Consider the following 14,359-nt stretch of genomic DNA (forward strand, 5'->3'; position numbering starts at 1 on the left):
ATGTAACCCTGCATCTATACACCATACCACTAACCTACCACCCCACCCCACTACCATGTAACCCTGCACCTATACACTATACCACTAAACTACCACCCCATCCCACTATCATGTAACCCTGCACCTACAGTATACACCATACCAAAACCCTACCACCCCATCCCACTACCATGTAACCCTGCATCTATACACCATACCACTAACCTACCACCCCATCCCACTACCATGTAACCCTGCACCTATACACTATACCACTAAACTACCACCCCATCCCACTATCATGTAATCCTGCACCTATACACTATACCACTAACCTACCACCCCATCCCACTACCATGTAACCCTGCACCTATACACTATACCACTAAACTACCACCCCATCCCACTATCATGTAACCCTGCACCTACAGTATACACCATACCAAAACCCTACCACCCCATCCCACTACCATGTAACCCTGCATCTATACAGAATACCAAAACCCCAGCACCCCATCCCACTACTTTGGCCCTAAACGATCCTACATCAGATTGTCAGCCTGGGAGGATGGAACACCTCCTCTCAAAACTTCCTGTAGATCTTCTGCACTAAAATCTCTCCCACCATAATATTTCCCTGCTGCTGCAACTGCCACATCTATCTTCTGTGATTTCCGCTCCATCAGTGCAGTTGATCACCATGGCTATAAATGCAAAAAATCCAACCTCACTATAATTAATCTTCTCTGGCGCTCTCTCTTCAGGCCTACTCACTGGGGGGGCTACCAGTCGACTCACTCACCCTCACTGCTTCAGCATAGGAAACTTTCTTCCCCAAAATCTCAACCTGTCTCTCTCTCACAGGGCAATTCGGACCCCCACAGTTGACACGCAGTGATGTATCTACCCCAAATGTACACTCCCTCTGACTATGCTCTCCTGCACATTTCTCACAGCATGGGATCTCACAGATCTACACGCTGCTGCAACATGTCCGAATCTTTGGCACCTAAAGCACAGTAACGGGTTCGGAACATAGCCCCTCACAGAATAGCAAATATAACCTAATCTGAACTTATCAGGTAGAAACTCTGTGTCATAGCTCAACAAGGCAGACAGGGTATTCTTAGTCTCATCATTGCCACCGGGTCTACATCACATTTTAAGGCGGGCATCACAAACACTAGGAATATTCCTTTTCATTTGATCCACCTCTACACTCAACATTGCCCCACTGAGCACCCTGTTTAGCGGCACCCTGCTCCGGAGCTGCTGCGGAGAGCAAAGCAGGCCACAGTTTGAGCCACGAGCTGTGTGACTCGAAGCACCCACTTCCTCTGGGAGGCAGATACACAAAAATCTCAACAATTCCACTTCTCAAACCTTTCACAGATGTAACCATTTCCAGTTTGTCCTTTACCCAACTTGAAACAACATATGGGTTGGCCAAAAAGTAGGAATCCACTCTTTCCAAAAATCTCACTCCTACCGGTCCAAAATCAACTTTGGTAAGACTCTCAGGGCAAACGCTGGAAGTCTCTACCACACCTGTTGCTGCAGGTAGACCCACTACATCCTGAACTGGCTCAACTTCAGAGCGCTCACCACTGCCGACTGACTCCATTACTAGATCATCAAGGTTCTCAAGAGAGCATGAAGACTTGTAATACTACTAGCCACCTAGCAATTTTATGAAGTTTGCTTTAGCTAACCCAGATAGGTTCCCAATCTCCCAACCTCATAACTAGCTACCAAGAAGCCATTTTTAGGCTATAAATCAAGTTAGAGTAGCTAGCTTGACTAACTATTTTAGCTGGCATGCCTGTTGGAAAGGTTAGTAGACTTTAGAAAAGTAAGAAATTACTAAATCTACTGAATAAGATTTACATTCCTTCAGTATTTTACCAAGATTTTGGCAGCGATGCAGCTAAGCATATTTAGTTTCTTGAGATAAATAACCCCAGTCAGGAGGATACAAATGTAACCGATGTGAAATGGCTAGCTAGTTAGCGGTGGTGCGCGCTAATGGCCTTTCAAACGGTGACGTCACTCGCTTTGAGACCTTGAAGTAGTGGTTCCCCTTGCTCTGCGAGGGCCGCGGCTTTTGTGGAGTGATGGGTAACGATGCTTCGTGGGTGACTGTTGTTGATGTGTGCAGAGGGTCCCTGGTTCGCGCCCGGGTCGGGGCGAGGGGACGGACTAAAGTTATACTGTTACACAAACACCTCAAAATGTATGCTTAGATATGCAGAAAAATAAACATATTTTTACATAGAATTAAGCAAAATGGAAATGTTTTAATGTTTTAAAGTTTGAATTACATTAGATATAACAGACTGACCTTAGCCCCCCAGCACATAGACTGGAGACTGAGACAGGGGTTGGTTCGGGGGACACTGTGGCCTCGTCCGACGATACCCCCCCCCCCCCCAAAAAAAACAATTTGACCAAATATAATGGTATTTCTCTGTAAAAAAAATGAACAACAGACTTTCAGCATGCTTAATGAGAAGGGCACTCAACATGTACTGCACTGACACACATGACTGAGGATTGATTGAAAGAAATGGATAATAAGAAGATTGTGGGAGCTGTACAGTTAGACTTCAGTGCAGCCTTTGATATCATTTTTTATAATGTGTTATGGCTTTTCAACCTCAGCAATATTGTGGATTCATAGCTATCTATCTAATAGAACTCAGAGATTTTTTTTAAGGAAGCTTATCTAATTCAAACATAATTCAAAAGTGTGGTGTACCGTAGGGTAGCTCTCTAGGCCTTCCACTCTTTTCTATTTTTACCAATGGCCTGCCACTGGCTTTAAACAAAGCATGTGTGTCCATGTATGCTGATGATTCAACCACAGCTGATGAAATCACTGAAACCCTTAACAAAGAGTTGCGGTCTGTTTTAGTAACTAACTGGTCCTGAACATCTCTAAAACTAAGAGCATTGTATTTGGTGCAAATCATTCCCTGAGTTCTAGACCACAGCTGAATCTGGTAATAAATGGTGTGGCTGTTGAACAAGTTGAGCAGACTAAATTAATTGGTGTTACCTTAGATTATAAACTGTCTTTGTCAAAACATATAGATTCAATGGTTGTACATTTTTTGGACATTAACAACTGTTTTCAATGTTGACTAGAGACTACAGTGAATACCTTTAGTTATTTCCGGAAGTTATACCCTCACTTGCTCATTCCTCTATGGAATGAAAGAGAAACACTGGGCTAGTTTGATTGGTAAGGTGAAAGCAACCAACTGTAGACGAAAGTCGAGTGAAGTAGGGGGAGGTTAATTACATTTTTTTTTACATTTAAGTCATTTAGCAGACGCTCTTATCCAGAGCGACTTACAAATTGGTGCATTCACCTTATGATATCCAGTGGAACAACCACTTTACAATAGTGCATCTAACTCTTTTAAGGGGGGGGGGGGGTTAGAAGGATTACTTTATCCTATCCTAGGTATTCCTTAAAGAGGTGGGGTTTCAGGTGTCTCCGGAAGGTGGTGATTGACTCCGCTGACCTGGCGTCGTGAGGGAGTTTGTTCCACCATTGGGGTGCCAGAGCAGCGAACAGTTTTGACTGGGCTGAGCGGGAACTGTACTTCCTCAGAGGTAGGGAGGCGAGCAGGCCAGAGGTGGATGAACGCAGTGCCCTTGTTTGGGTGTAGGGCCTGATCAGAGCCTGAAGGTACGGAGGTTCCGTTCCCCTCACAGCTCCGTAGGCAAGCACCATGGTCTTGTAGCGGATGCGAGCTTCAACTGGAAGCCAGTGGAGAGAGCGGAGGAGCGGGGTGACGTGAGAGAACTTGGGAAAGTTGAACACCAGACGGGCTGCGGCGTTCTGGATGAGTTGTAGGGGTTTAATGGCACAGGCAGGGAGCCCAGCCAACAGCGAGTTGCAGTAATCCAGACGGGAGATGACAAGTGCCTGGATTAGGACCTGCGCCGCTTCCTGCGTGAGGCAGGGTCGTACTCTGCGAATGTTGTAGAGCATGAACCTACAGGAACGGGTCACCGCCTTGATGTTAGTTGAGAACGACAGGGTGTTGTCCAGGATCACGCCAAGGTTCTTAGCACTCTGGGAGGAGGACACAATGGAGTTGTCAACCGTGATGGCGAGATCATGGAACGGGCAGTCCTTCCCCGGGAGGAAGAGCAGCTCCGTCTTGCCGAGGTTCAGCTTGAGGTGGTGATCCGTCATCCACACTGATATGTCTGCCAGACATGCAGAGATGCGATTCACCACCTGGTTATCAGAGGGGGGAAAGGAGAAGATTAATTGTGTGTCGTCTGCATAGCAATGATAGGAGAGACCATGTGAGGATATGACAGAGCCAAGTGACTTGGTGTATAGCGAGAATAGGAGAGGGCCTAGAACAGAGCCCTGGGGGACACCAGTGGTGAGAGCACGTGGTGCGGAGACAGATTCTCACCACGCCACCTGGTAGGAGCGACCTGTCAGGTAGGACGCAATCCAAGCGTGGGCCGCGCCGGAGATGCCCAGCTCGGAGAGGGTGGAGAGGAGGATCTGATGGTTCACAGTATCAAAGGCAGCCGATAGGTCTAGAAGGATGAGAGCAGAGGAGAGAGAGTTAGCTTTAGCAGTGCGGAGCGCCTCCGTGACACAGAGAAGAGCAGTCTCAGTTGAATGACTAGTCTTGAAACCTGACTGATTTGGATCAAGAAGGTCATTCTGAGAGAGATAGCAGGAGAGCTGGCCAAGGACGGCACGTTCAAGAGTTTTGGAGAGAAAAGAAAGAAGGGATACTGGTCTGTAGTTGTTGACATCGGAGGGATCGAGTGTAGGTTTTTTCAGAAGGGGTGCAACTCTCGCTCTCTTGAAGACGGAAGGGACGTAGCCAGCGGTCAAGGATGAGTTGATGAGCGAGGTGAGGTAAGGGAGAAGGTCTCCGGAAATGGTCTGGAGAAGAGAGGAGGGGATAGGGTCAAGCGGGCAGGTTGTTGGGCGGCCGGCCGTCACAAGACGCGAGATTTCATCTGGAGAGAGAGGGGAGAAAGAGGTCAAAGCACAGGGTAGGGCAGTGTGAGCAGAACCAGCGGTGTCGTTTGACTTAGCAAACGAGGATCGGATGTCGTCGACCTTCTTTTCAAAATGGTTGACGAAGTCATCAGCAGAGAGGGAGGAGGGGGGAGGAGGGGGAGGAGGATTCAGGAGGGAGGAGAAGGTGGCAAAGAGCTTCCTAGGGTTAGAGGCAGATGCTTGGAATTTAGAGTGGTAGAAATTGGCTTTAGCAGCAGAGACAGAAGAGGAGAATGTAGAGAGGAGGGAGTGAAAGGATGCCAGGTCCGCAGGGAGGCGAGTTTTCCCTTCATTTCCGCTCGGCTGCCCGGAGCCCTGTTCTGTGAGCTCGCAATGAGTCGTCGAGCCACGGAGCAGGAGGGGAGGACCGAGCCGGCCTGGAGGATAGGGGACATAGAGAGTCAAAGGATGCAGAAAGGGAGGAGAGGAGGGTTGAGGAGGCAGAATCAGGAGATAGGTTGGAGAAGGTTTGAGCAGAGGGAAGAGATGATAGGATGGAAGAGGAGAGAGTAGCGGGGGAGAGAGAGCGAAGGTTGGGACGGCGCGATACCATCCGAGTAGGGGCAGTGTGGGAAGTGTTGGATGAGAGCGAGAGGGAAAAGGATACAAGGTAGTGGTCGGAGACTTGGAGGGGAGTTGCAATGAGATTAGTGGAAGAACAGCATCTAGTAAAGATGAGGTCAAGCGTATTGCCTGACTTGTGAGTAGGGGGGGAAGGTGAGAGGGTGAGGTCAAAAGAGGAGAGGAGTGGAAAGAAGGAGGCAGAGAGGAATGAGTCAAAGGTAGACGTGGGGAGGTTAAAGTCACCCAGAACTGTGAGAGGTGAGCCATCCTCAGGAAAGGAACTTATCAGGGCGTCAAGCTCATTGATGAACTCTCCAAGGGAACCTGGAGGGCGATAAATGATAAGGATGTTAAGCTTGAAAGGGCTGGTAACTGTGACAGCATGGAATTCAAAGGAGGCGATAGACAGATGGGTCAGGGGAGAAAGAGAGAATGTCCACTTGGGAGAGATGAGGATCCCAGTGCCACCACCCCGCTGACCAGAAGCTCTCGGGGTGTGCGAGAACACGTGGGCAGACGAGGAGAGAGCAGTAGGAGTAGCAGTGTTATCTGTGGTGATCCATGTTTCCGTCAGTGCCAAGAAGTCGAGGGACTGGAGGGAAGCATAGGCTGAGATGAACTCTGCCTTGTTGGCCGCAGATCGGCAGTTCCAGAGGCTGCCTGAGACCTGGAACTCCACGTGGGTCGTGCGCGCTGGGACCACCAGGTTAGAGTAGCAGCGGCCACGCGGTGTGAAGCGTTTGTATGGTCTGTGCAGAGAGGAGAGAACAGGGATAGACAGACACATAGTTGACAGGCTACAGAAGAGGCTACGCTAATGCAAAGGAGATTGGAATGACAAGTGGACTACACGTCTCGAATGTTCAGAAAGTTAAGCTTAATCTGTGACAGCCGACAGTCGGATACTGATGTGGTTTTCCAACAGCAAAGCTCAGTGCAACAAGTCAATGTTGCCATTGTTTATTATAATAAACATTTCTCCAACCCCCATATCACAAACTGAAAATAGATACAGTTGAAGTCGGAAGTTTACGTACACTTAGGTTGGAGTCATTAAAACTCGTTTTTCAACCACTCCCCAAATTTCTTGTTAACAAACTTTGGCAAGTCGGTTAGGACATCTACTTTGTGCGTGACACAAGTAATTTTTCAACAGTTGTTTACATACACTAAGTTGACTGTGCCTTTAAACAGCTTGGAAAATTTCAGAAAATGATGTCATGGTTTTAGAAGCTTCTGATAGGCTGATTGACATCATTTGAGTCAATTGAAGGTGTACCTGTGGATGTATTTCAAGGGCTACCTTCAAACTCAGTGCCTCTTTGCTTGACATCTTAGGAAAATCAAATGAAATCAGCCAAGACCTCAGAAAAAATTGTAGACCTCCACAAGTCTGGTTCATCCTTGGGAGCAATTTCCAAATGCCTGAAGGTACCACATTCATCTGTACAAACAATAGTACGCAAGTATAAACACCATGGGACACGCAGCCTTCATACCGCTCAGGAAGGAGACGCGTTCTGTCTCCTAGAGATGAACGTACTTTGGTGCAAAAAGTGCAAATCAATCCCAGAACAACAGTACAAAAGTATCTATATCCACAGTAAAACGAGTCCTATATCGACAAAACCTGAAAGGCCGCTCAGCAAGGATGAAGCCACTGCTCCAAAATCACCATAAAAAAGCCAGACTACGGTTTTCAACTGCACATGGGGACAAAGATCGTACTTTTTGGAGAAATGTCCTCTGGTCTGATGAAACAAAAATATAACTATTTGGCCATCGTTATGTTTGGAGGAAAAAGGGGGAGGCTTGCAAGCCGAAGAACAGCTTCCCAACCGTGAAGCACGGAGGTTGCAGCATCATGTTGTGGGTGTGCTTTGCTGCAGGAGGGACTGGTGCACTTCACAAAATAGATGGCAACATGAGGGAGGAAAATTATGTGGATATATTGAAGCAACATCTCAAGACATCAGTCAGGAAGTTAAAGCTTGGTCGCAAATGGGTCTTCCAAATGGACAATGACCCCAAGCATACTTCCAAAGTTGTGGCAAAATGGCTTAAGGACAACAAAGTCAAGGTATTGGAGTGGCCATCACAAAGCCCTGACCTCAATCCCATAGACAATTTGTGGGCAGAACTGAAAAAGCGTGTGCGAGCAAGGTCTACAAACCTGACTCAGTTACACCAGCTCTGTCAGGAGGAATGGGCCAAAATTCACCCAACTTATTGTGGGAAGCTTGTGGAAGGCTACCCGAAACATTTGACCCAAGTTAAACAATTTAAAGGCAATGCTACCAAATACTAACTGATTGTATGTAAACTTCTGACCCACTGGGAATGTGAAGAAAGAAATAAAAGCTGAAATAAATCATTCTCTCTACTATTATTCTGACATTTCACATTCTTAAAATAAAGTGGTGATCCTAACTGACCTAAAACAGGGAATTTCTACTAGGATTAATTGTCAGGAATTGTGAAAAACGGAGTTTAAATGTATTTGGCTAAGGTGTATGTAAACTTCCGACTTCAACTGTATGTGTGTACACTGTACAATCAATTGGTGACAGAGAGAGACTCAAATATCACATTAATTTGACATAATCCACTGTATACATGAATTGTGGCAAAGTTGGTTTCCGTTTCAGTCACATCTTCGGTCACGTTCGTGTGGGTCAAACAAAAACACCCTAATGATTTTTCTTTTTGGCAATAGAGCCTCCCACAATGCAGGTGATGGCTGCAGGATGAAGTTGCTGTTGATCAAGTGATTTTTGTAAAGTTCATGCAGTCGACAACTATTATAACCAGGTCAGGAGAATTTATTTAACAGATTAGGATAATTAGGTTAAGGTTAGGAAAAGAGTTAGGGTTCAACTAAAAGGTTCTCCTAACCTGCTACAAAAATCACTCTTACTCGTAGCTGTATCGAAGTGTTGTGAAAAGAGTGAGTGCGTTCGAGCAGATCACTTTTGTCAAGCCTTGCATTATGGGGATAGAAATTGTGACACTTACGCAACAACTGCATGAACTATACAAAAAGCATGTGACCAAAGGACATGAAGTTATGACTGCAGTCGACTGCAAATTTCTTCAGTTGCTCTTCATCCTGCAGATGAAACTTCATCCTGCAGCCATCGCATGCATTGTGGGAGGCTCTATTGTCAACCAATCATTAGGGTGTTTTTGTTCGACCCACGAGAACATGACCAAAGATGTGATTGAAACAGGAACCAATTTTGCTGCGAATCATGTATACAGTGAATATGTACAATTGAATGTGATATTTGAGGCTCTCTCTCGCCAATTGCTAGTACAACATAAGCACATATATTTACAGTTTGTGAGTGTGTGATATGGGTGTTGAAGACATGTCTATTTCGACATTACAAAGAAAAACTTTTATAAACAATGGCAACACTGCCATGTTACACTGAGCCTTGCTGCAAATAAGTTAGTGAAGGCAGCTCTGAAAAAGGAGGAGGGAGATGTGGTGGTCCTGTTAGGGGGGGGGGGTGGAATGTGGGAGCATCACAGTGGAGGGGTTGACCCAGGAGTGGCAACGTGAGTGGGAGAGAGAGCAGCGGGGAAGGCATTTTTTCTCTATCCAGAATTCTGCGAGGAGGGTTGTAGGAATACCTGGGGAGTGAAAGGAGGGATGGGGTTCTGTTGACAAGGCTAAGGTTGGGTCATTGTTAGTGGGTAAACCCCCCGATGGGAAGTGTGAGTTGTGGGGAGGTAGAGACTGTGAAGCATGTCCTGTTGCAGGCGGTATGCTGAGGATAGGATCACTTTTTTTTTCTGTTAGTTGGCTGAGTTATAAACACATTTTCGCTTGTAACGATTTTGGCCTCAAATTTTCTCTATTCCACCGGCCTGCTACGGGTTTGAGGCTATTACATATTTGAATATGTAATTCGCACTCCGACCTGAGAATGGTAGCAATACGCAAGACAGAGTCTAGTCTGCCGGAAACGCACAAGGAGAAGGAGAGCGGGACGAAAGAAGCGGTTGCTATGGCCGACATGTTTCCATGTCAACAATAAATGGACCAAGCTTCTCCTGATAAACTAGCCAGAGGTAAGTAGCTAGCTAGGTTATCTAGCTAGCTATTTAGTTAACTTGCTATCCATAATCAAGTACATTTCAAAGAAGAATGGCTCATAACGGCGTGCAATGGTTGCAACTCTTTCATTAACTTGCAGCATTGCATTGCAACTAAGAGAACGTTAGTGAGAAGGCAAGACAACACCCCACACAAGATAACTAGCTAACGTTACAGTTAGCTAGTTAGGCAGATACTCTAGTAAGGCAGATACTTTAGTAAGATGTCTAGTTAGTTAGCTACCTGTTAAAGTTTGCTGTCATAGCTAACGTTACACGTATAAAGACTAACGTTACTAGCTAGCTAGCTAACGTTAGCTAGTCAACCCTGTGGATACCTTTCGCCCATTTTTGATAATTGCCTAAATATGCTTGACAATGTCATGCACGTCACTTTCCTGGCCATAGTGACCTACCCTGCAGTCACTGCATTCCTTGCTTGTGTTGTCATGGGTAGAAGTAAACGAAGACGAAGTGAGCAGGACTAGGAGGGTCTCTTTAGTTCAGCCTTTTCTCATAGCTAGTACTTGACAAACATTGTGGCCCGAAGGCTTCCATTCAAATGTGAGTGTGCTTTCTCTGTAGAAGGAGAGGGGAATGGCAGAGACAACAGAGAGCAAGAAGGAGGAGGCTGATTACAAGAGGCTCCACAGCTTCCCACTCATCAGGGTGAGACAGAGTCTTGCTGCTGTGACACATATGTGGTTCACAAGTACAGGCGTTGTGACTGGGTTTCGTGGAGTAAATGGTGAGTGTTGTAATGTATTGTTCTGATTTCTTCACAGCACACAGACATGCCAGAGGAGATGAGAGTGGAAACAATGGAACTGTGTGTCACAGCCTGTGAGAAGTTTGCCACCAACAATGAGGTCAGGACCATGTCTGTCTGTCTGTTCACTGTGCAGCTTGATTATTACAGCACACTCAATATTGCTTTAATCCACCCACTCATCCGACCCAGTCACTTTTTAAAACCAGGCCTATATGTAATCCACCCACTCAGCCAGTCAGGCATTGTGTCAGCCTGCCTCACCACTCATGCCAGCAACCCTGTGTGTCCATCTGGACTAGAACACTGGTTGTCTCTCTCTTTCTCCATCTCTCTCTCCTTCTGTCTCTCTCCTCCTCCCCTCTGTATTTTACCCCCTCCATCACTTCCTCTCCTCCCTCATAGGCCCGATTCCAAATGGATCCCTCGTTCCTATCCTCAGGTGCTTGTTATGGATAAGTGTTCTACCCCCAGTGGGCTGGATGGAGTTTCAGCCATATTGCTAACTCCTTTCCTTTACTCTCAAATTCACAAGGGGGTGTTGACAAGGGCTTAGGGATAGGAGCCAGGTATTTGGTTTGGAATCGGACCAGACGGTCCAGTTATTATATGCCGGATCCCATAGCTTTAAACGTCTGTGCGTTTAACTCAGAATTTTCGCTAACATCATGAATTGATGACAAATAGTAGATTTGCATGAACATGTACGTTTACAGCTTCAGATTTGGTTTCTGTATGTTCTCTAACCTCTCTTTCGCTCTCTCTGTTTCAGAATGCGGCGAAGATGATCAAGGAGTCGATGGATAAAAAGTTTGGCAGCTCGTGGCACGTGGTGATCGGGGAGGGCTTTGGCTTCGAGGTGACACACGAGGTCAAGAACCTGCTGTACATGTTCTTTGGAGGCAGCCTGGCCGTGTGTGTGTGGAAGTGCGCTTAGCACACACACAGGCGCACACACAAAACACACACACACCCCTCCCATCCAGTCTGTCTCTACCTAACGAGTGTGTTTATATATTTATATACACATCCTGGATGATTCACCCATCTCTGAGCTATGCAGTCTTTTTCTTTGTCATTTACTGATCGTGTGTGTGTGTGTGTGTGTGTGTGTGTGTGTGTGTGTGTGTGTGTGTGTGTGTGTGTGTGTGTGTGTGTGTGTGTGTGTGTGTGTGTGTGTGTGTGTGTGTGTGTGTGTGTGTGTGTGTATACACATGTGTTTGCGAGCGTGTGTGATGTCCCTTACGTGATTGATTGATTAGGCTAAGTCACTCTTGATGTATTGTATTCAATATCAGCATGTCACACTCTTGCCTTGTGTGTGCACCTACAGTATGAAAATGACCAAGTCTTATCTGCATACAGATGTGATAGTTTCTACAGAACAGTGAGTTCACTGCATGAAGGAGTCGGGTGTCTCTCCTACTGACGTAATTCAGTGGGGCTGAAACACTTGCACTCTCTTTCCCTATTGCTTTCTGCTCTACTTCTTTAACTCGAGGCGGCGTGCGTGTTCTCATCATCTCCTCATGCTCACCTTTTGAAGAAAAGAATGTGTCCAGCTCCATGTCTTTCCTCCACACCGCCTGTACGTTGGCACACTGTCGTCTCGGTGGGCTGCCATGCCATCTGCTGAAAAACATCCTTACACAAGCACGCACTCTCTCTCAGTCTCTCTTATTGCTCTCAATTCACACTATCTCTGTTTCCCTAATCCTCTCTCTAGATTCTTGTTGCTCTCAATTCACACTATCTCTGTTTCTCTAATCCTCTCTCTAGATTCTTGTTGCTCTCAATTCACACTATCTCTGTTTCTCTAATCCTCTCTCTAGATTCTTATTGCTCTCAATTCACACTATCTCTGTTTCCCTAATCCTCTCTCTAGATTCTTGTTGCTCTCAATTCACACTATCTCTGTTTCTCTAATCCGCTCTCTAGATTCTTGTTGCTCTCAATTCACACTATCTCTGTTTCTCTAATCCTCTCTCTAGATTCTTGTTGCTCTCAATTCACACTATCTCTGTTTCCCTAATCCTCTCTAGATTCTTGTTGCTCTCAATTCACACTATCTCTGTTTCTCTAATCCTCTCTCTAGATTCTTGTTGCTCTCAATTCACACTATCTCTGTTTCTCTAATCCTCTCTCTAGATTCTTGTTGCTCTCAATTCACACTATCTCTGTTTCTCTAATCCTCTCTCTAGATTCTTGTTGCTCTCAATTCACACAATCTCTGTTCTCCAATCCTCTCTAGATATATATTTTTTTATCTCCGTCTTTAGTAGTATAGCTTTAGTCCTCACCTTTCAGACATGAGTCCCATAAGCCACCCTTGTCTGTGTCTCTACTCCTCCTATAACTGATAAGATAGCACAGGGACTTTTATATCCTCTCAATGTACAGTAAATACTTGAATTTGAATGTGAAGATAGAATCTGATTTTGTATATGATCCTCATGGGCTTTTTATGAAAGAGCTTGTTGTTGAAATAGTTATTTTCTGTCACACCACTGTTATAAGAATGTCATGGATAGGTGTCGTTGTTCTGAATTTGTATCACAACTGATGATATTACATGAGCTATTCTGACTCTCTAGGCCTAGGCATTGCATTTCAATGAATATCAACTAGGCATGCAGTCTCATTGCCACATAGAAACCTTTATGTTGTCAACTGTGGATGTCACCAGGTACCATAACACTGATGCGTTGTATTGTTGTTTTCACTTCACAACACTGTGTGTTTGCATAAATTCATTGCACATGAAATTATTCCTGAAAGTGATTAAAAAAAAATTGAGTTTTTTCAAATCTTCCGATTTTGGGTGTTGTTTGTTGAAAGTGAATGACAGTATATGGACTGGGGATTTATATATACAGTATGTCTCTAGTGTCTATTCACTATGAAGCAAATGGGACGAAATGGGGAGGGACCTACCTGAATTTGTCCAGTAAGAAACACTTGTTTTGTTTTTCCGTTGCAAAACGTTTGGTTATGCTATGCATAATGCAACAACCAACAGAGCAATCTGCCCTTTGATGTAGTAGTTTCATATTAGAGAAGTCAATTTACTGCTAGGCCCTTGGTGGTCCTTCTTATCTATAGGACAAGCTCTGAAGTAAATACATCTATATAGCAAGGCACTTAACCCTAATTGCTCCTGTAAGTCCCTCTGGATAAAAGCATCCGCTAAATGACTCCCTTAGTGTGAGTGAACCGAAGAGCGTCCTATCTCCCTGGGGGTGAGTGAACCTAAGAGCGTCCTATCTCCCTGGGTGTGAGTGAACCTAAGAGCGTCCTATCTTCCTGGGGGTGAGTGAACCTAAGAGCGTCCTATCTCCCTGGGGGTGAGTGGACCTAAGAGCGTCCTATCTCCCTGGGGGTGAGTGAACCTAAGAGCGTCCTATCTCCCTGGGGGTGAGTGGACCTAAGAGCGTCCTATCTCCCTGGGGGTGAGTGGACCTAAGAGCGTCCTATCTCCCTGGGGGTGAGTGGACATAAGAGCGTCCTATCTCCCTGGGGGTGAGTGAACCTAAGAGCGTCCTATCTCCCTGGGGGTGAGTGGACATAAGAGCGTCCTATCTCCCTGGGGGTGAGTGAACCTAAGAGCGTCCTATCTTCCTGGGGGTGAGTGAACCTAAGAGCGTCCTATCTTCCTGGGGGTGAGTGAACCTAAGAGCGTCCTATCTCCTAGACTAGAGAACGAATGATATACTGCTCCATATTCCGCCTCACTGTTATTGAGTGCAAGCAGTAAGAGTGGTTTTAAATCTTAGCTCTCTTTTCCTCTTCTAAATCATCCCAAATTCCCAGAACCCTCTAGTCTCTCGCTCTCCCTCTCCCTGAGTCATCCGTTTCCCTCATGTATTCCTTTTATTTGTTGCTCTGTCTGCCTT

General features: G+C 45.7%; 1 protein-coding gene across 1 annotated transcript; it reads left to right on the forward strand.

The window, feature by feature from the left end:
• Positions 1–9,541: 9,541 nt before the first annotated feature.
• LOC139580989 (dynein axonemal light chain 4-like) lies at positions 9,542–13,273 on the forward strand. Its single transcript, XM_071410264.1, has 4 exons — positions 9,542–9,673; positions 10,283–10,366; positions 10,483–10,566; positions 11,239–13,273. The coding sequence occupies exons 2-4, from the start codon at positions 10,295–10,297 to the stop codon at positions 11,401–11,403; spliced, it is 321 nt and encodes a 106-aa protein (XP_071266365.1). The 5' UTR covers positions 9,542–9,673; positions 10,283–10,294; the 3' UTR covers positions 11,404–13,273.
• Positions 13,274–14,359: the final 1,086 nt, after the last annotated feature.

The sequence above is a fragment of the Salvelinus alpinus genome, chromosome 1, assembly GCF_045679555.1.
Source record: "Salvelinus alpinus chromosome 1, SLU_Salpinus.1, whole genome shotgun sequence".
Classification (NCBI taxonomy): Eukaryota; Metazoa; Chordata; class Actinopteri; order Salmoniformes; family Salmonidae; genus Salvelinus; species Salvelinus alpinus.

Coding starts and splice junctions, on each gene's coding strand:
- LOC139580989 (XM_071410264.1), top strand. CDS start 10,295: ATGGCAGAGACAACAGAGAGCAAGAAGGAGGAGGCTGATTACAAGAGG. Junction 10,367..10,482: donor ACAGCTTCCCACTCATCAGG/GTGAGACAGAGT, acceptor ATTTCTTCACAG/CACACAGACATGCCAGAGGA. Junction 10,567..11,238: donor AGTTTGCCACCAACAATGAG/GTCAGGACCATG, acceptor TCTCTGTTTCAG/AATGCGGCGAAGATGATCAA.